Raw genomic sequence first — 23025 nt, 5'->3', positions numbered from 1 at the left:
AATCACTTTTATTTGTGTGACTGAGAGTGGATAGAGGTATGCCATGTGTTTGTTCACGTATCCCTTAACAGTGCCCTTCAGTTTATTTTATCTGGGAAAACCCAGAGTTTTCCCCCAAACTCCTTTCTTTCACTCCTAGAAGTGTGGGCCCTTTACAAGGGTAAAAACATTTCCTGCCCAAATAAGAGTTTTGAAACTTCACAATTCTTTCCATTAGTAGTCTGTCAGAAAAGAGAAGTTTTCTACCTGGCTGTTCTTGTACAGGATCCTGCAAGACTGCAGTGGCAGGATCACTACAGGCCTCAGCCACGTACTTGTGCACATCCTTATTCCGCAGGAGCTCCGTTCCAGAACCATCTGCAGAGATGATGAAAAACCTGCACAGCCAAACACAGACATGGGACTGTATCAAGAAGGCAGAACTCCAACGTGATGGCATCAAATGTGCAAATACAGAGTACTGAACAAAGGGAGGACCAATTTATGAACCCTGTACAAATACTGTGTAGTAAAGAAAAGAGTGTTAACCTATGGATGCAATGCAGTTTACCTGGGGGCATGCTCATTATAAGTGATAGGTTTGTTAACATCATCTGCTTCTGAACTTCTGTCCTCCTTGCCATCAGAGCCAATGCTGGGAATGCACACATCTGTGCTGCCATCAGCCAGGACCTATAGCAGAAATTATGTGAAATTACTTGAGTTAAAAGATCCTTTTAAAACAGTGACTTGATGGTGAACTTTAACATACCCTAGCCCAGTGAAAGAGATAGAAAACAACATGTCATGCTGAGCAACTGGAAACTCATAGGAAAAAGAAATAAAGAGGAAAACTGAAAAGACAGTAAAACCCCCAAAATGTTTCTAGAAAGACAAACTGTACCATAAATACCAATATCACATGCTGGTATTTAATAAATGCCCAAGGACTGTTACACAAAAATACTCACTCACTCACTCACTCACTGGTCATGCCAGGTAACTGCATACTCAAGACAGACATTGATGTATACCTACTGAGTGAACTTGTACAAGATTTTCCTTCTTGAGAATACTAGGTGCTTATTAACTAATGTGACATTCACATAGTCAAACAAGATAACTAACAATGACCTAAAAAGGAATAATAATGCCTTTTTCAAGACACAATTTAAAAAAGGGTGATTCAAAGGACAGTCCATGAACTGAATCTGACACACCCAGTTTTTAATCCTCACTTGCAGAGCTGATTCTTTGCTATAGTACAAATCATGCTAATTAAGGGAACTTTTGGGTGAGCTAAACTGTACACCATGTGTTCTGTTTCAGTCTCTCTAAAAAGGGATATATATATAGAAAATTACATCCATCACTTGGTCAAGAAGATATCAGAAACCTCATTCTGGCTACTTTAAATATTACAAGATTACAATTTGACTTTGAGAGAAGTTTGTAAGACAAAATTAGAATGCAGAAACAGGTTTTCTTCCATGTATTTTACTTTGAAAGTATTTCCTTCAGGATCTGTCATCTCACAAATAATGCTGGAAGTGTGTTTCATAATGTATCTGCCTGCTTGTTTCTCTTCTTCCTTGCTGATGAAATCAGAAACTTCATGGCTATAAACTGCTGAGCAATCTTCATCAAAGAAAAGAAAGCCTCCCTTGCTGGGTAAAACCTATGGAAGCAAAAATGGAAGATATTCAATCCTCAAAGGTGAAAACTTTAATTTAAAAGTATTCTGAAAATGAAGAACAGATACAAATCAAGAGGACAGCTTTTAGACATTCAATACTTAATCGTCTAGTTTAGAGGAATCAAAGGGAGAGAAAGAAGGAAGATGAGGTCCAACAGGTAGGCGGATCTGAGTCTTTGTAATATTTAACTTCAGGAAATTTAAGACTGTGATTTAAATATACTATAAATTTGTGAGTAAGTATCTAAGCATTGACAGAGTATGAAAGAGATGGAATAACAGGATTAGTGAAGACTATAGAGAAGGGAGGTAGTCAAGGTGAAAGCTGCTAATGGCAGGGAACTTGGAACACAAAGATTAAATGTCACTGTGACAAATTAAAAAAAATTCCCACCTGATACGTTCCCTGTGGCTTTGCTAGGATAGATGTTCCATCTCCAAAGACAGTACAACAGGTACCACTCCGACAATCTGTTATAACAGTAGCAAACTCAGGATTCTCTACTCGTATACCTTTGAGCTTCTTCGTGATGGCTTGTGAGGGTTCATCTAAGAATTAAGACCGAACAATGAGACACGAGCACATGAATCATGGAAATATCTTAGGGTTCAATTTGCTTTTTCTCTCATAGTGCTGGATCTTTATCTCCTCAGTGCAAGACCTTCACAAACTCCATAGCATCCTTTATCACATATTTTTATGTTATGTAAACAATACACAACCTCTGAAGTTCTGGACTGAGAATTCGATATAGGAAAACCCAACAGCAAAAAATATCTGCAACCATCTGTAGCTGGCCAGGAAAGTACACTCTAATGTATCAGGTATGGTACTAATCATAATGATCTGAATATTTGTAATATACAAGTTGGATCACTGAAATTCTTTGTGCCTGTAATACAAGCTCTAAAATGTGAAGAAATTCCTATTCAGCGACACAAACCTTGGAAAACAAATGAAACAGGGATGTTAATCTGCTTATTGCCTTTCCATTGAAGAGACAGACCAGTTTAAGTGATTTTGACTTTTAAAATCCCACAGGGAGATGTTCTGAACATTTTCGGTTAACACAGTAATGGTCTTTTCCTACACTGTGTTTGAACAGTCCAGACACCCACGCAGCAAATGTCCCCTTCATTTCAATTAAGGAGGACAGGACTTGTCTTGCAAATGAAGCAGTCATACAGACTACAACACCAACCAGAAGAATCACAGATGACCTCTAGCCCCACTTATTTCAGGTAAATGTAAGTTTTACTTTTCTTGGCAGGACATTTTCCACAGCCATATTCAGGTATTTAGTATCTCCAAGGTTGGTGAGTCCACGGCTTCACTGGGGAATATAAGGTTGCCTTGCTCCTTACATACCTCCTCAGTTAGAATTCAAAGCAGCTTCCTTGTTATTATTAGGGCAGGTGGAGAGTGGGCACTGAACACACTAAAACTCCGGCAGTGTGGTCTCATGGGGAAGGAGGACCATAAAGGTATGAAAGAAGGAAATTTAATTACTTGCAACAGTTTAATTTTTGCACTGAATATACTGCTGAAAGAAAGAAAACAAACTAAGCCCAGACAACACTTGTGGATCTGTTATTTAGGCTACTGGTATAAGCCACCTTTAGTATATATTTTGACAACTTTCTGCTTCACAAGATATGTCAAGTGCAAGAAAAGTAAGTGCTCCCCTTTTGATGTTACCTGTTTCCACACTACCCTTTCGTACAGAAAGGTCTCCACATTTTTCATAAAAAGTTGTGATCCTGGTACCATCAGCATACTCTACTATTCTGTTACCATACGGCTTCTCAACAATGATCACTTCATCTTCTCGCACAGTCATAATCTGAAAGAATGAAGGACTTCTCATTAATATTGGCACTGCGATACTTGTGACAGCAGCAACAACAATATAAAGCATCAGGACTGAAGCTCTGAAGAAGCTTGACTACCACATCTTCATCCATTTCAGAGACAGATGAATCATGTTTTCTTCAAAATCTAAAGCTATTGCATTTCTAACGGTGCAACAACACAACCTGTACGATGTTTTCAAAGAAAAAATCCTACAACTTATGTGATGGCAGCCTTATAAGCCCAGCTTATAGACAGTGCTATAGTCACACAAAAACAGTAATACCGTTCCATCAGCTGGGCTCGTGGCCTGATACATTAAGAGTGGCTTCAGATCCATTCTTATTGCACCCTCTGTGCCCACTCGAATGCCTAATGGAGTTGTTGTTATCCAGGTTCCTGCCTTAAGTTGTGCAGAATTGGCCTTTTCAAACTCCTCATCCTTGAGTGAGTGTAACAGAGTGTTCTTGTGACTGCCTTTTCCTGCAGAGACAAAAATTTCTGTATCAGACATGATATTCTCTAAGGCAAAAGACAAATCCAGTAAAGTGCAGAGTTTGTGAACATTGCTTTTGACACAATTGCAAAATGAACCATTAAACAGGCTAGAAGAAAATTGCAGCTCCTGCTACTCAAAGACATGCTCCTGAACCAGCCTTATCTAATATGCTTCCTTACAGAAGTAAATAGCATGCTAATGCCATCACTCTTATGGTGCATCAGAAGAAAAGGATGAAGATCTCCTTATGAAAGGCAATTGGATAGATCTTACTAAGAATGTTATAGAGAACTCTTGTCTCCCATACTCAGGAAAAATAAATTAGACAGTATATGCAAAAGACAGGAGCACAGTCCAGAGAGCAGGCTGAAAGACTTAGAGCAAGTATCTAGCAAAAAAACCATCCCTAAACCCCAAAAGAGATGAAAGTCATCACTAGAAATTTGTCAAGAATAAGCAGAGGAGAAGAAAGGTGGGGAAGGTGAAAAAGTGATCATAAATAAAGGAGAAGGAATAAAGGACATACACTAGTCACAGATACTGAGAATTCGTATTAGAAAATGGTTTGTCAGAGTTGTTCTCATCCTTGTAGTTATCTAAAGGAATATCCCTTTCCTAAGAAAAAAGACTGGACTTGACTCAAAAAGTCTCTCTTTAAGACATCTTTCTCTTTGTCAGCAATTCTTATTCACGTATTTCCAATAAATTATATGTCAATATGACAGGTCAGAATTATTATGTGTACTAAGTAATACTGACAGTGATCTCGGACTACACTCTGAGGTATGTAGTAAACATTATTTGGCTCTTTCTCAGTCAAAACAAAATACAGTAAGAATAGCTATATTACCACCAACCACAAGTCCATACAACCAATTGAAAATGACCAATAAGAGGTGCCTTGGAATATACAGAATGAGAAACAAAAACAAATCCTCTGTGAGAGAAGCATTTCTTAATACAAAGACTAAAACCTGTAAGACAAAAGTAAGGATTTAACACTACTGTAGTTACAAGGATTTCTTCTAAAATACTTCATGTTCACTCTGATACCAATGAACCTCTTACACAACTTTTTACTTATTAGAATCCTACCATATTAGGAGAAAAAGAAATTTGGAGTAGAAGAGAAATGATTTCCTATGAAGGTAACATAGCAGCGTGCAGCAGCTGAGTACAGATAAAATTACATTTTCACACTGTCAGAATTTTCAGACTAAAGAAATATGCTCTTTATTAAGTATCATCAGCCCTAACAACTCTATATCTGTCCAAAACACAAGAAATGTTACCTTTCTTAGTGCTGTTCTCAGATGAACGCTCTGATTCTGAATTTGTAGGTGGTGGTAAGACAGGACCAGAATCAGGGCTCTTACTCACTGTGCCATCAGCAAACAGAATCTACAGATACCAAGGACACGCTAGAGGTTAAAATAAATTCAAACACCACTAGGAAGTTCATAAGAATGTGTCACAAATGCAATAGTTACTAGAATACTGTGGGTGATGGAGAGGAAAAAAGTAAAATATCTCAGAATGAATACAAGAAATAAAGAAGCTATCTTAGAGAATTAATAGAACAGACTATTTCATTACAATGATCACCTGGTCCAATTGTCCGAGCACTTTAGGCCCAGTTAAAGCATCTTGTCAATGGCATTGACCAAATGCCTCTTGAACACTGACAACCTTGGGCCATCAACCACCTTTCTAGCAAGCCTGTTCCTGTGTCTGACCACCGTCTTGGTAAAGAAATGCATCCTAATGTCCAGTCTGAACCTCTCTTAGTGCACCTTTGAGCCATTCCCATGTGTCCTGTCAGTGGATCCCAGGGAGATCAGTACTTCCCTCTGCACTTCCCCTGTCAGGGAACTGCAGAGAGCAAGGAAGATGACCCTCATCTTCTGTTTCTTCAAGGCAGACAAGTCCCTCCTGGGGGCCCCTGTCAGCCCTTCCACCAGCTTTGTTGTTCTCCTCTGGACTCACTGCAGGACCTTCCCACCCCTCTGACGTGGCGGTGCCCAGCGCTGCTCCCGGCACTCCGGGTGAGGGTGCAGCAGCACTGAGCACAGCGGATGATCCCCACTCTGCTCTGCCTGGCTATGCTGCCGTGTTTGATCCCCCCAGGACACAGTTTGTGCCCTCTGGGCTGCCCGAGCACACCCTGCTGACTGTCCCTGAGCTGCTGCCACCAGCACCCCCAGGGCCCTCCGTGCAGGGCGCTCCCCAGACACTCCTGTCACAGTTTGTACTTGTGCCTAGCATTACTTTGTCCTACGTGTAGGATCCAACAGTTGGTTTTGTTAAATTTCATCCCATTAGTCATTGCCAGAAGGAGTGCTCCTTGCTGCAGTTCATGGATGTAATTACTGGGAACTCTTCTGATAATAAAAAAGGTGTTTTAAAAATAAAGAGTAAAGATTATTCTTAGACTAAATGTTCATAGGTTAATGACTTTTTTTTTGGTAGCAGTGATAATGCATCTGTATTGACATATTGATCTGTACTGAGATATTCCACATGTCTAAGACTACTGTTAATTTTTTAGCCATTATGATAGTTAAGAAAAAGAAATCTTGGTTATTTATCTAATTATAGCTGGTTTCTGAGATCCATTACACTCAACTCTCGACACGTATGTTCTCTATGTGTCAGATAAACTCTAGAATTACTCCAACCATCCCTAAATTAATTTATAAATACAGTACAATATAGAAAAGAAATGGATAACATATAGAGACAACTCTTGAAATTGTTACTGGAAGGAATTAAATATTTCTTTTTTGAATGCTTATCATATGCAATAAATTTCTGATGATTCATAGACATTAAGTTAATATTAAGAAGGATGCACTCAATCTTTTTAAACAAAGCCTGCTGTAAAATCATGCTAGGCACATAAGATCTACATTTTTCTATCAGAAAACAGTATGTTGAGAACATATAGACATACAGCAGCTAGTTTCCCTGCACATTTCTGAAATGGATATATTTCTCAGAAATCCTGGCTAAATGTTTTACCATCTAGTGTGATGAATAAATGTAAAGAACTTACACTAGGCATTGGGGTCTACTTAGACAGGAAAAAGAAATCCAGGAAATAAGGAATTATTCTGACAGATTCTGAGTCAAATGAGATGACTCTTTATCTGTTTGCTAACTATATGTAGAGTCTTAATAGTTTAAAAAAAAATGCTGCTTGCAGATTGATTACAGTATTTGCAAAGATAGCCTATACCACTGAAACTGTACCAAAATTCTATACAACCTAAATATGTGTAAACAAAGCAGGTACTTAGGAATATACAGAATTTTTTTCCTGAAAGTTTAGGATACCTAAAGGTGTCTGCAGGACTGAAAAACAGTTCGAGGTCTTTTCTGGATCCCATATGAGTGTTTAAACTGAAAAAAAAAAAAGTATGGATGCTTTCATATTGCAAAAAATACTCAAAGCTGAACTAATCCACGCTTCTGAAGCTTAAGTTTAGGAATGTAGTTCTCTGAACCATACTCAGCTATTTCCTAATCACAAAGTTGCCTAAAATCTACTCATGCCTGAAATTTTCATACTTAAATCTCCCTAAGTTCTGACTCTGAACAAAGCCAAGAGTATTTTAGTCTTGACATGGCAGCATAATTCAGTATTACTTGACTCCTTCATCTACCAACTGGACACTTATCAATATCAGTAGAAAAAAACAAGTTTAAGGGTAATCTCCTTCCATCACATTGAAATGTACTCAACTGTACTGCTTGCAATGAATTCTGCTGAATATACCTGGGTAGATCCATCCATCAGATACTTTATGACAGTTCCTTGACTAGTGATGACTCTTGACACCTCTCGTTCTGTTTGCCTTGCCGAAGGTGAATAAAGATGAGAGTTCTTTACCATTTGGGGATAACTCTGTCTAACCATAATGTCCACAGTAGGCTGCTCAGCCTGTTCACTTTTGGTGTCTTCATGCTTTATTTCACCACCTGTAACCTGATGTTCCTTCTCTCCATTTTGTATAACCTCTTCCTCCTCTTCACTTTGCATAACCTCTTTTTCCTTTCCTTCATCTGCTTTGGCCTCACTTTCCTCTACCATCTCTTTCCCTGCTACAGTGGCAGCGGCTTCACCTTTCAAATCTGAAAGCAAACTTTGAATTACTTAATTCTGCAGAGCACACAATCAAACAGTGCTACACACCCAGCATCATGGTGTTGACAGAAGATATGCAACTTTAGCTGACTAAGACTAAACCTCCTTGGCTGAGTCTATAATCCACAGAGTAAAAGACAGACTCTGATTTTAGAGCAAAGTTCAAAACCGTTACCTACTCAGAAACTCTGCATCCTCTTGTGAAGGTGGCTGTCTTTCCAATTGAAAACAAGGGAAGATGGATTAATTATGGATGCCAAACTTTTAGAAAACTAACATCAGATGAAAAAAAAACCCAACTGAGTTTCACCAAGTTTCAATTTTTATAGAAACCCAAGTAATATATTCTGTCTGCCTGAGCAAGTAAGTTTCTTAGATTAAATGATGGCAGTGTTTTGAGTATGCTAAGGGGTATAATTATGGGAATTTTATTGAAAGACTCCATGTAAGTGTCTGTAATTGCTCTGTTCACCTCAGCTACTCAGCATTTCAACTTATGCTTCTTGCCAAACCATGTATGTTTGAGAACACTGCATGTTCTTTACTTCATACCAGATTAATCAGAGTGCATTTACTGGGCTGTACAGATTTGTTGTACATAGGTTTTAAAGTACATCTGTATATGGCTGTTTTGAAAACTAACTAGATGACAAAATTCACATTTGTCTGCTTCAAAACCTAACAACATGACAAAAAACCCTCAAGATTTACAACAGTTTACAATATGCAAAGAAAAACCAAACACTGATTTTCAAAAACACTGGAAAAAACAATCATTGCAGAATATTTATCAGGCATAGAAGCTCTAAAGTATCTATATACCCCATCAGTCTTCTAAAGGAAACCCAATGGTAAGGGCAGAAAGGCTTGTAGTGAGTGTTTTCTCTGTGTGTATTGGATGGCATAAACCAAAGGACTTCTGTGAAATAATTCCTGTTTGAAACTGATTGCACTTTTAGGAAAGCAACAAAAAAACCTGATTGTAAAACATCCAGTTGCAGAGACTTCATCACAGCCTTGGTTAGTTTTGTTAATCATTCTTACCATTTATGAGTGTAACATTCTTACCAAATTAATATAACTTAAATCCAGTATAAAGTCCTAGTTTTCAGTGTCAAGCCCCTGAAAATTGTAATAACTTTGTATACTGTGTTTACAAGTTATCACCAAAATTCTGCTTCCTTGTACTTCCAAGGTTGGCACCACTCACTCTTTTGACCTTTTCTTTGGTAATTCAATGGAGTTCTCTGGTGAAATGAGCTCATTACAAGACACATCTTCTGATGCTTTAATCATTCTTGGCATTTTTCCCCGAATCTTTCAAATTATTAACACTTTGTCTTGGGGACTTAAGTACATATGCTTTCAAAGGAATTGCAGATACAGGTAATATAACCATCTTCCCACTATCACGCAAGATTCCTCAATATATACGTATTTATTTATTGAATTTACTTGTTTTTCTTTAGTTTTCCAATCTATATGCATATTCAAATGATTATCCAACATAACTCCCAAGGGTATTTTAGGGTTGGTTCTTCCTTGCCCTCAATCTTTTATGTTCAACAACTTGTGATTCTAGATTTCATATTTGTTTGAATAAAACCATATTGTTCATGTTGCAAATACTATTAAGTAGACATTATGACAGATCTAGCATTCTGACATGTTAAAAACATTACAGTTACATCTAATCTCATCAATGAAGAAATAATTTCATTCTTGTAGTGTCAGTGTCTGTTAAATTCCTTACTTTGCAGTGTCTCAGAAAACTAACCTCGAAATCTTTCCCCAAGGAAAGTTAATACAAGTCCATTTGGACAGGAGACATTCAAACTCGGAAAAGCAGGAACACCTGACACCTCTTGTGTTTGGGGAACTGGTTCTTCCTTTTCCATCTGCAGAATGAGAAATTAATTAAGTTCTATTCCACATTTTAAAATAATAAAGATAAAATTAGAGTCCAGATTTAGTCTATACAGATTCCATTTTAACAACACTTTTCTAAAGTGCTGTCTACCACTCATATTTAACATTTTCAGAGTTCATGGATTCAGAAGTGGAAACATTAGTTATTTTCTTTGATTATGCTGTCTTCTTTCATTCACCTTGAAGAATCATCCTCTCAAAAACCTATGTAACAATGGACTACACTATGCCAGTAGTCATAAGATGAAAAAAGTTTTGGGTTGCAAACATAGGTAACATAGAGAACTTGTCCTAGTATTATCCCATATTCTTGCTTTTTAGGAATAGAAATATAGGGGGGGGAATGGCAGATATTTTGCTACCTGTTTTTCAGCATAAAAGATGCTGTATATTTTATAGTTAATTTACGTAATATTACTGGTAATTAAGGCTAGTCTCAATACCCTAAGATTGTAGTCACAGCATCACAAGGTAGAAGTCACAGAATAGGGCAGAAGTAACCCTCAGCTGTCATCTACTTCTCCCTGTCTAAGGATAAAAACAACAATCAAGTATAACTAAATTGTTAGCAAAAAATTCTAATGAAATGTATTTTAAAATTTTCCAGGGCTCACGGTTTACCGGCATACCATTCCAAGGCTTTCCCTTGATTAACCTTACTGACATTTTCCTATTGATTGCCTTGAATCACTACTGCAGAAAATTAGTTTACTTCTAAATACTTCTGATGGTGATTCAAGCTCACATAAGAGATGATGGATTGTTTAGGTCTTTACAGAAGGCCATTCTGTCTCTCAGCTCAAGATCAAACAAACCCAAACCAATTCTTTTAAATCTTTTCCACTGGCTAAGTTTTCTAGACCTGTAATCTTCACACTTTCCTTACAACTTTCACTGTGGTGCATATTTTTCTTGCAGTGCAGTATCCATAACTGGACACAATACTCTGAGACTCTACCAGCCCTAAAAGAAAAATAACTTCACGTATTTATCAGGCTGTACTCCTGTGTATTCACATCTCAGTGGTCTTTGCCCTTCTCACAGGAAGATGGCATTGTTGACTTACAGATAGCTTGTGATCCATGACAACTCTCAGACTTTTATACAACTGTCACTGACACAATTGTAATCCACTCTGTAGATATATACTGATTATTTATATGTAACTGGAGGACCTACCTCTTATTCTTCCTGAATTGCATCCTATTTTACAGACCATGTCCATGTGAATTTGTCAAGTTGCATTTGGATTCTAATCCTGTTCTCCAAAATACTTGCACACTCACAGACAGATGCTGTATGCACTAATATGGACACTCTTTATCCAAAGTAATTCAAAACCAAATAGTTAAAAGCCTTTTGGTTTAGAAGTCAACCTGACAGATTTTTAATTATAAGGCTATTTTCTATAGGGTTAGTTTGTGCCACAAAATTGCTGTATGTTTTTGCTGAATGCTGTTTGGCAACTCCCTATACCACTTTCCATGATGAAATTATGTAAGGAGCCCTTTTTGTGGATATGCATAGGACCTGTTTTGCAACAACAACTGACACAGTGTTATTTCAAACACGAGGTACTAAAAGCCACTTCAGAACAGAAATTCAGAATCTGCTTTTCAATCCAAAGACCTGTACTGTGATAGAAGTACTTCAGTGTCTTGGGTTTTGTAGCCAAAAAAAAAAAAGTTTATTCTATTCCATCTATTGAAACCCGGTTGGGGAGATTTTTTTTAATCTGTTTTAACTCCAGGAGGGAGGGGGTAACTGCCTTCTCTGATAATAAGCCAGCTGTTAAAAACCAGGTGGAGCAGTGTTGCTTATCTCTGCTCAGGTGGGTCAGTGTTACTTATCTCTGTCCATTGTTCCACTATCACCATGGGGATATCTTCTGTTAATGGACCATTAAAGCCCACCAATGACATGACACATTACATCATACCATTGTAAGATGCTCTACCCAGGGAGGAGGATCCAAACCATCTTCACCTAGATAAAAGGAGCCACAAGTGTCACCAGTGATCCAGTTTTCCACTGGATTCCTGGAGGAAGACCAGACCCATCTCACCATTACTAGACCCTTTTTTTTTTCTACAGGACCATTTCTACTCCAACAGAACCACATCTGCCACTTCAGGAGGGCTTACTCTGGACTGTTTCCAACACCCTGACCAACAGGGCGTGAGGTCGTATTTCTGACTCTGTCAGGGTTTTCTAGGATTTCTTGTTTGTTTGTTTGCTTGCTTATTCTTCTGTACTACACCATTTGTATTTTTTTAAATCCCTAGTAAAGAACTGCTATACCTATTCCCAAAATCTTTACTTGACAGCCTTTTAATTGCAAATTTATAATAATTTGGAAAGGGGGGGAGAGTCTTACATTCCAAGGGAGACTCCAACCCTCCCTGGCAGATACCTGTCTATCTAAACCAAGACATTCAGTTAAAGGAAAAAGTAACTTCCTCAAATTGCTGGTCCCTGGCTTGTTATCAGCTGGAGAGACCAAATTACAGAGCAAGATTCTGCAAAACTGTCTTCACCGATTTTAAAACTTGGTTGGTTAGATTTTTGAATATGGGTTTCAGGAAGCACAAAAAATTCTACCTTGGTTAAACTAAAAACTTAGCAGTTCTTGTAGCTTGGATATTAATAATCATAGAATGGGTCAGGTTGGAAGGGACCTTAAAGATTGTCAAGTTCCAATCCCCTTCCATGGACAGGGACAATTTCCACTAGACCAGGTTGCTCAAAGCCCCATCCAACCTGGCCTTGAACACTTCCAAGGATGGGACATCCACAGCTTCTCTGGGCATCTGTTGCAGTGCCTCAACCACCTTCACAGTAAAGAATTTCTCCTTAATATTTAATCTTAATCTTTCAGTTCAAAGCCATTTCCCCTTGTCCTGTCACTTACACACTCTGGTAAAAAAATCTAAAAAGTCCCCTCCAGCTCTCCTGTAGCCTCACTTAGGTACTAGAGGGCGCACCATAAGGTCTTTCTGGAGCGTTCTCCAGGCTGAAAACCCCATTTCAGTTTGTCTTTGCAGGGGAGGTGCTCCAGCCCCCTGATCACCTGCAGTGTAGCAGCTGTAACTGTAAAGCCAAAATTCACAAAAGTATGTGGGCCATGGCAGACTTGCTGCTTTACATCACAGAGACAGAAAGACTAAGTTCATTAAAAGCTGCCAATACGTACACCTGGCAACAACTGAAAGAGTAAAACATATCCTTAAGAGCACCACAAATTGTTAGGAATTTGTAAAGGCACAACTCAAACCCCTCTGAGAAGAATATGTATTTCTTTTACAGAAGTTCATGCAATTGAATTTTTGTTTGCTTCTTTGGATTGGATGTTGTCTCTTCTCTCACCTTTTTTTCTTCTTGCTGTACCAGGTTATCAGGTGATGAAGGGGCTAGTTTGCTACGGTTTACTTTGAAAGAAGCTGCTTTTCCTGATTTTCTTCTGTCAGATTTATCTCTTTTTCCTGAAGCTGGCATCAGTGTAATAGGAGAAACTGTTGTCGGAATTACAGTCGGAAGATGAACAGAAGGGATGTCCAGAATTCTTGCTAAGACAAGACCTGTTTCATCATCTAAGGAAGGGAAAAGCAGTATTTTCAATGAAATTAAGTTTCCTAAATGTAGATTGCCACATTTTATTTTTTAAAAAGATTTTATACACTAAATTTTACCTTAGAAATAATAACCTCAGTAGGGGAGTGTGTTATTTCAGATAGAGGGACTAAATTTAATAGAGTATTTAGAAAATCTTTGTGCAGACTGACAGCTTATTAGCCTAAAAGACATCTTGAAACTATTGCTTCCCACAAGTTGGCACTTGGTCGTCACCTCAAATACAAAGAAATACGATTTTAAAATTCTCTTTTACCTCCAGAATACTTAGAAGTGGAGACATTCTGAATCTAGTACCTACTCAATGATCACTGTGCTATGCTTTATCATGGGCTGATCCAGCACAGAGTGACTCTAGAAATTTTGTACTACATAGGTCTATTTTACTATAATTCTTCAGAAAGATTCTAATGATTGAGACTTGATAAGACTCTTGCAATTCTTGAAGTCAAGGATTAGGACAGCCTGCTAGGCACGTCAACAGGAAGTATTCATGTTGCCTTTCAAAACAATTTCTTGAAAACAAAAGGAATACAAACTTACATTTTCTGTAATTATTTGAACAAACTGACTCTTCACTTCCATAGAAATTTCACCTATGCCTTTATTTTGGTTGCCCACAAAAATGAGAACATGGTGTCTGAGGGTGACAATGAAAAGGAGTGGATTGTCAAGACTGAGATAAAGTGCCTTTAGAAATCTTGAGGGAGTTGTGAAATTCCAGAGGACTATCTGTTAAGGAAGGTTTCCCTCCTTTCATACACACATTCACATGTCTAGGACTTGGAACTGTATCTCTCATAATTTTGTCAAGACATAAAGAGCAAGTGCAGAGGTTCTATATTATCCAGAATCAAAAGCTCTGCAGGTGCTCAAGCAGTCCCAGATTCATAAAGAGACAAGGAGATTATTTCTAACATAAATGATCTGAAGTTAACCTTAGGATAATGCTGGAGAAAACAAAGAATAATTCAAAACTTGAAGAAATATTAACATTTCCTCCCCTCAAAAAAGTTGCATAAAGCTGAAAAACAACTTGAGGCCTTTTGTCATATTGCTTCCTTAAAAGGAAGATGAATTAGATAAAGTGTGAAAAACAGTAAAAAAAAAGAGAATTAGAGAGTTTTCAGAAAACTATTTCAGTACTGCAGGGAAAAAGGGTAATTTGCACACAATTTAACTGATCAGTGGAGAGAAACCGCAGATTTCATGGTATACTCATTCTGTGTTAGGGATGGATGGCATATGAGAAACATCTAAGAGAGTATTTCTGGTCAGAATTTTTCTGAGCACTTACGATACAAAGACCCACGGGAATTTGGCATAAGCAAATGATCACAGAAAAACTGCAAGCAATCAAAGAATGCCTGTTAACAGTGCTGTAAAGCTCAACATGGTAACATTATTCTAATGTAGAATAGGATGATTATGGTGAACGTGAAAAAGCCTAAACATCACAGCTGACAAGTAGGTGTTTAATCAGACATGTCTCGCTTTTATGCCAAAATCCAAGTCTTTGCAGGCCACTATTGTGAATGCTCTCTTGGCCCAAGTCTAAAAAGTCTTTTTTTTAGTAATTAATTTGTAAAGTATAGTTGAAAAATTAAAACTGAGTGTAGAGTTGAACGGTTTACCACAGTCCACACAAAGATGCATTCAATTAAATGTTTTCATATTTTAAGAGCTGAAAAATGCTGGAATTATTTTCTGATCAGAGAAGGGTTTCACTTTTATCCATAAGATGGTTTCAGTGGCCTTTCAAATGTAATGGAAACAAAAAGCTCTTGGTAAAAGCAGACACTGTTTTCACTGTGGTTTTCTGAAGCAATTACTTCCAGTTGGTGAATGTGTTTATTGAAGGGCTGAGAGAAATCCCTCATTTATCTGCACAACTGCAACCTGAAGTCCAACTCCTAAAGTAAAATGAAAGTTCCATAATTGCGTATATAAGTTTACAAAAATATTATTTCTTGGAAAACCAAGAAGGCTCCTCAGCAAATCACATTTTCTTTGGCTCAAATTAATTGGCTGATTTTGCTGGGCTACTTAATAACAATACTTGCACTGCTCTGTTTTCACAGTAAGCAGAAAAGCTTGGAGACCTCCCTCCATTTTGAAAATTGGATCATTGAATATTCTTGACAATGTAATCTCCTTTTGAGCCTTGCTGAAAATTCCCTACCATGTAGTAACAGCTGCTGAGAAAGGCAGAATTGTATGCAAAAAATTATTGGGTTAAGGAGTGTATGAAGGGGAAAAAAAAGGAAAAAAAAAATCCCTCTATGGTTCTCAAATATCCTATTCTATTTGCTTACTTTACCTGCTGTCTCCCCTGTAGGTCCATAATAGCTCAGGGACAGCTGGATTCCATTTTCCAAGGTGGCTGAAAAAGATCCAAACTTGCTCACAGCTTTCTTTTGATTTTTCAATTCCCCTTAAAAAAAAATTAAAAAAAAAAAAAATAAAGAGAGCAACACATACCAGAACCACCTGACCTGTAAACTAATGGCTGGTGAGAAAAGTAGAACCTCAGTGAGGATGACTAACCTAAATAGACTAAATAGGGCAGGGAAAACCAACATTCCATTCATAGGGTACTGTATAATAGTCAGTTTTGTGCAATGCACCTGTGGTTTTTATCCAGAAATAGCATTCTAATTAGCTAGGTGTGTAAAAACAGGTTTAATAGGAACAACTAGTGTAAAGTCTTATGGAATTTGAGCAGCAAAAGAACCTAGTTCTGGAGTTATGGATCCTTGTTTCTTGGCTGACACAAACGTTGAGCTGCCCATATCTATTGCATGTGGCCTGTGCACTAATAAAAATCACTGCCCCTCACATGTTGTCACAGGGACAGGAGCTGAACTTCGATTATCCCTGAGGATCCCTTCCGGCTCAGAATATTCTGTGATTCTATGTGGGTACTTCGAGGAGAAAGTAAAAGAAAGGACAAAAATTTGAGAAATTAGATCCAAAGATAGGTCTGGGATTTGTAAAAGTGGATCAGGAATCAAACTCACATAGAGGTGCAGATCAAGGTACCATATGATGAGAATGTCATGGTGAAAACCACATGAACTAGGAAAGATACATCTCCCAGACACTGGGTCCTACTTCAGCTGCTACTGCCTTAAAGAAATGTTCTGTTGTAAGAGAAAAACTTGGGATTTCCCATACGGGGAACAGCTTCTTAAAATGGTGAGGAGTAGCAGAGAAGACTACAAAAGGCACACTGAGCTATCACCCAAACTCATCAACATGGGACACACCCTGAAACCTTGTCTGCTCCAATTTCTTGTCTGTCATTGCAATGCTTATTGCTGAATACTGTAGGATGTTGTTTTGGAATTTTTACTGCTTTACATGTTTACCATTGTACCATCCAGCCGCTGTCAAGTATCAGAGTGGATTGATTCTTGTCTCCCCTACTGCCTTTCTATAAGGTGCTCCTGTTTACATGATATAGGTCAGCTGTCAGTGCAGACAGAAAAATTCTTGTCTGTGGAAGGGATGCAAATTTTGTATTAAGACAACCTACAATTACATTGCTGGTAAGCCAAGGGGAGAAGAAAAGCAGAACGTTTTCTAACACTGATGAAGATGAAAAGAGCTAATATGTCTAAGTTATCCTTTTCCAATACTCTTCAGTTTGGTGACAGCAATTCCATAAAGCTTTTGGCAAACATATACACAAATTATTACAAACTGGCTTCCCTCTTGGAAACACTCTCACCTGGGTTTAGAAAGGATTTGGATTAAAAGCTTTCTGAGTATTAACAGTATGTCAACTAACAGTAGAAGCTGCTGGATTGCAGAAAGGTCTGTTTTCAAAGCAAAGGTCTTGAGGAGGCAGTAGTGCTATGTCATCTGACCCACAAAAAGAGGTCCACATCAAAAGGGGAAATCTTTCCTTTCAAGAGCAGATATTTACTTTGGCCACAATGGACAGGATTCAGTTTTCATCTTCTTAGGCTTTCCTCAGGCCTCTTTAAGATCCAAATGAGTCATCCACTAGAGAAGAAAACTATTTTCTTAAGGGATGGTGATTTCCTTGCTTGGGAAAAGAGATTGGTTTGCAGATGTTGACCTGCACTGTGCTTCCACATCTTGCTAAGATCTCTCTATACAGTGCTTAAGTCAGTCAAGTGGATTTTTTACTTTGTTTTATGGAACACTGACTTTTCTTACTCTCTGCCATTAGCAAAAATATATTTTCTGTTAGTTGATAAGTTTTGCATCCAATTTAAATATGTCAAACTATTAACTCTTTATATCAGTGACATCAATCCACTGACCTGATCTAATTTGCTGTTCTTCATTAATTTCTTGCTCTTCAGCCTTGTTGAAGTTTTCCTTGGGGTCTGTGATATGAATGAAGAAATTGTGGTTGTCTTTTATGACTTTCACCTTTATCAAAGTTGCTGTAAAGCAATGGAATACTATTATTGCTTCCACCAGGCTTCAGAATTTATTTGCACTCAAATAAATGGTGCACCTGCAACTTTAAAGCACTCAGAAAAAGAAAATTGCTCATAACTGGACTGAATCATGTAGTAGAAAACCAAGGCGACAGAATTAAGATTATCTGAATTTAGACTAAATATTTAAAAACTTCCTGATAATTAAATCTGAGAGTCTGCAGAAGAATCTGTTGCTTAGACATACTGCATTTGACTGGAAAAATAATTTGAACATTCTAGAAATATCATGCATCAGTTACCATTGGAAGAAATGAATAATAACTGATTTTTCTGCATTTCTAGTTTTCTGGTACTTCAATTATCTATCAACTGTTAACATATTATAGGTAACTGTAAAGATTATTAGTGATAGAGCCTAATATGGAATTTCTTTAACTGAATTTTTACTGCGGAAACATGAAAAAACATTTATGGATTAAGAAATTATTCCATCAGTTAGCACTGAGTCAAAGCAAAACATAAAGAAATAAAGAATCACTTTTTACAAACTCTATCTTCTCTACTTGAATCTGTCCTCCATCAGATGGGAAAAGATACTGCTTGTTTCCTGATACTTGAATGATATCCTCCCCTGTATTGTAGCCATGAAACTGGAAAAAACAAGTTAAAATTATCTGTAAATAAGAAAGACAGAACCCATGAAAGGTAAATGAAGGAGAGATCATCAGGGTCACACTGTACTGCTCAACACCTTTTGCTTAGTTATTTAACTAATGTAATAAAACCTTGAGCAAATATCTAGCATACTATCGTCATATCCAAATAATTTTCCAGTTATTAACTGAAGAAACTTGTTACATGTGAAAACCATCATGGAAACTGAAGAGTAGCAAGTAGATCAGTGGGTTAACATACAGTGTGAGAGAAAGAAAAGTTCTGATCAAGTACAAAGAGACAAATTACAACACCATGGGATCACATAAAGGGCAGGTAAAGATTCAGCTTTCTATCCTCTAGGTTTTGGAATTCAGACACTGTAAATCTAATTAGATTGCTATGCCTTCCAGAGTGCCACAAAATGGCAAAAATTATGTTACCATATTCAAGTAAGTTCAGACTGAAATGTTATCTATTTCTGAGTTTGAAGTCTGTACTTAAGCAAATTTAGACTGAATTATATTGATGCATGCAAGTTTTGGATGCAAGAAAGACTCTGCAAACATAAGGCAGTGCAAAGTGCAGAAAAACTGTATGAACAAAACTAGTGAAGAGCTCCCTCTGTTAGTGCAACATGCAGAAAAAGGGGAGCTGCTGTCTCCATCGAACTTCTGGACATGAGTTCCTGGGATTGCTAGGGACATGAAGCACGATTACAATTTAGATATCATGTGCCTTAATCTCTAATGGTGAGCTGAGCTCTACATTTCCTGTTGCGCACATGCCAATGGAGTTACTTTCTGAAATATGGGAAAAATACATACTTTAGATTGGGGCACTTCAAGAACATAAATTTTGAAAGAGGAAGTGTAAAAAATGGCAATTTCCAGTGTGGACAGTCAAAATTTCAACTAGGTCTAGTAGTTCCTTACCATGGAAGATGGGACAAGTTTTTATGCTCCCCTTTCTTATCCTCTCCCACAAAAATCTCAACATGATCAACTTATGCTTGTGTTCATGTCATATTACACTAAAAAAAATGATCTGGTGTAGGATAATCTTGAATATCAAGAACTACTTTTAAAAACTTTTAGAAAAGGATCTGCTGCTAAAACAACGGATGCAACAAGACCCAGGTAGACTTAAATTGCCCTGAGCTCAAATTTCACAATAGATAATAGCTCTACTGTAATCTCGACTCTATATATAGTGAGCACTTTTCTAATGTGGTGTAATAACATAACTCCTTACCTTATAAACTTTCTCAGAACATGGTTCTGGAATGCTATGATCCTCCTCAGGTTCAGGGGCTTTTGTTGACTCATTTTGAGACTTCTCTTCAGGTTTTTTGTTTGATTCCTCACTTTCTTTATCTTTTACACCCCATCCTTTCTTCTTACTTTTCAATTTTCTTTCCTTTTCTTGTTTTTCTTCCTTTTCTTGTTTTTCTTCCTTTTCTTTTCTTTCTTCCTCTCGTAATCGATCCTGCTCCATCTTCCAAGCCTACATTCAACATTAGGAATTAAACACTGTGTTTATCATTGTACTATAAGATATTTCATATGTGCATGTTGAAAAGAGTAGAAGTAAACAAAACCAAAGAAATCAAAGTTCTAAGCTAAGACACGTTTCCAAATGTGTCAAAAGTCTTGCAACATTATGCACCAAATTTTGGATAAAATTACTGATTCATTCAATCTACAACAGCAGCCATTTTTGACCACAGGAGATGAATCAAGTGACTATTCAAATCTTACACAATCAGTCACAGGAGAATGATTTTGTTGAATACTTTTCCACAATGTTTACCACCAAACCACAATGCATCACTGGTATTAGTTTATTCTCCAAATGCAACTGTGAGATGAAATGATTTTATTTTTTTTTACAGAAAGAGGAATGAGGTGTCAATGCCAAAATTATCAGCTTGCATCAGGAAGACATTTGAGATTTTCTGGAGTATTTAGAGTTTTGTAGTCTAAACACATGAAAGCAGAAGCATTTCTGGGGAAGAAATGGCAAGCATTGAGAGTTATAAGTCAGTCGTTAGCCTCAGTTGAGCTGTGACAGTTAACCTCATTTCCTATCTACATTTCCATATCAGGACTTGAATTGTACAGCATTACACACTGTGAGGAAGATGAGACATACTATGTCTGTGAGGAGTCAAAAAAATGCAGGGGAATACAATATCAGTAAAACTAGATTTGTACAGATTAATGGATAGCACCAATTCTAAGACCTAAACAACTGTGTGCTTAATCCTTAGCTCAGCCAGAAATGTAAACCTGGGCAAGTCAATTAATCTGTAGTGAATGGTCATGGACTAAATCCATAAAATGGGATTCTCTGCAATAAGGGAACTCTGACATATCATATTTACTTCCCCTAATTTCAAAGAGCTGTAGACAGCGAAAGACAGTTGGGTACACAAGTACTTCCATGAATCTGGTCTTATCTTTTCATACCTCTAAAACCAGAAAACCCCAGTAAATAGTAGGATATTATCCATAACTTTCATTTCCTAATATTGCAACTGTAAACTGCTTTGGAAAGCCTAGTCTAACACCAAAAAGTCTTCCCTTAAGAGAACAACACAACATGACTCACAATCAAAAAGGAAAAAATTAAAGAAAATAATATATACAAAAAATAACAAAGAGCAGAAAAACTAAGAGGACTCAGTCAAGACTATGCAAAGAACAAAGGCTTACCTTCCTAAGAAAGCAGTGCTATCTAGTCCATTTCAGAAACATACATATTTTTGCCTCACCTTTAGCGAATCTTCTCTGATAACAAGACTTCCTTCATTCTTGGATTGAGACTCAGTCACATTCTCAGGTTTGGATGTGCTGCCTTTGAAAAGTGAAAGGGAGAATAAGTGAGGTTATAAATACAGGAAAACAGAATAAACTTTAAAAATGGAGAAAACCGTGCAAGTAAATTAAAATGTATATTTAAAAATAAGGAAAGCATAAGAGTACAATAAAGCAAGCATTAAATATATTTGGAAATAAAATAGCAAGTCTGTTTAGGTTAGAAGAAACTTGATTCTCATAACTGGGGACAAAATACACTAAATAATATGTCAACAACATGTGTAAAGACTGTCTCTCTGCATCTTGCTATTGAAAGCTTTGCTCTGGCAGTAAGTTTGTTTGTTTTTAACTGAGCCAGAACAAGCTCAATACCAGAGTCATAGACATTGCAACCTTTCAGGACAAAAAGCCCCAAATAAATGCTATCTGAACCTTCAAGCCTTCACTAAAGAAACACTCACCATATCTCCTGTTTACTATATTATGGCTTTACAGCACCTATGACTTATGAAGAGAGTATCTTCTATAAGTGTAGTTTAATACTATGCTTGGATACCCCATATTTGCCTTCTAGAAAAGATGATTTCAAGTACAATATCAGAAACTCCTAGTTAAATTGCTTTGTATGATACAGTAGAAATTGCAGCGTCAGTGAAATTGAAAACACCTAAGGAGACCGTGGCCCATCTGCATGTTCCAGCTAGAGGTGATTATGTCCTTCCTTAAGTGACCTACTCTATGAATCATAACTGTCACAAAGCACCACATGAGCAAGATTCAATCTAGCTCCTGTGACAGCTAGATATGTACAAATTATGATTTAGTAGTTATAACTGTACTTTCCATTTCCAAACTATAATCAGTTGAGGAGTAATGTTTCTATTTTTGTAAATGCTAACTGCTAGTCCAGGGCTGTTTCAAAGTGCACTCTCAAAAAAGGTAAAACAGCAAAGGTTAAACATAAACAAATCATTGTTAATACCATTTAAATACACAAGTAGACAATTTTGACAAAAGTTCTTTTTTGTCAACAGGGGTTTTCAGATTCTGCTGCATGCTGAACAGTTATTGTATGAACTGTGTACAATTTTCACTACCAAAATGTTGATTGTAATTCAAGTTTGCTCTATAGTCTTGCCAATTCAAGTTTCCTGTTTTAGCTTCTAGCCCACAGCTTCAGACTTCCAGCTTTTATCCTGCCCTTTAAAAAGGAATTTTCCTGAACTGTGTTGCCAGCTTTAACTACTGCTCACCTCTTCACATGTTCAGTCATCTGAATGGATTCATATTTGTATGTAATCTTTCATTTCATTAGACAAGCACAGATATTGAAAATGTAAATTGATACTAAAGGCGTCAGTTTTCAGAACAGAGAAAAATGCATAATATACAGATA

At 37.2% G+C, this 23025-nt stretch overlaps 1 protein-coding gene across 1 annotated transcript in view; it reads right to left on the bottom strand.

Moving 5' to 3' along the window:
• Window positions 1-23025, bottom strand: part of SPAG17 (sperm associated antigen 17) — a 90448-nt gene that overhangs the window by 18518 nt on the left and 48905 nt on the right. The window contains exons 19-33 of the mRNA XM_066175525.1: window positions 21584-21666; window positions 20062-20313; window positions 18692-18803; window positions 18028-18153; window positions 16053-16166; window positions 13469-13692; window positions 9951-10071; window positions 7805-8160; window positions 5319-5427; window positions 3814-4010; window positions 3375-3519; window positions 2070-2224; window positions 1481-1657; window positions 551-672; window positions 247-377 (exon numbers count right to left, since the gene is read on the bottom strand). Coding sequence (XP_066031622.1) covers window positions 247-377; window positions 551-672; window positions 1481-1657; window positions 2070-2224; window positions 3375-3519; window positions 3814-4010; window positions 5319-5427; window positions 7805-8160; window positions 9951-10071; window positions 13469-13692; window positions 16053-16166; window positions 18028-18153; window positions 18692-18803; window positions 20062-20313; window positions 21584-21666 — 2424 coding nt within the window. The remainder of the gene's footprint in view (window positions 1-246; window positions 378-550; window positions 673-1480; window positions 1658-2069; window positions 2225-3374; window positions 3520-3813; window positions 4011-5318; window positions 5428-7804; window positions 8161-9950; window positions 10072-13468; window positions 13693-16052; window positions 16167-18027; window positions 18154-18691; window positions 18804-20061; window positions 20314-21583; window positions 21667-23025) is intronic.

This window comes from Chamaea fasciata, unplaced genomic scaffold, assembly GCF_029207755.1.
Source record: "Chamaea fasciata isolate MVZ Bird 193981 ecotype frontalis unplaced genomic scaffold, bChaFas1.0.hap1 SCAF_2, whole genome shotgun sequence".
Taxonomy (NCBI): Eukaryota; Metazoa; Chordata; class Aves; order Passeriformes; family Sylviidae; genus Chamaea; species Chamaea fasciata.
This window is presented reverse-complemented; position numbering and strand designations above follow the sequence as displayed.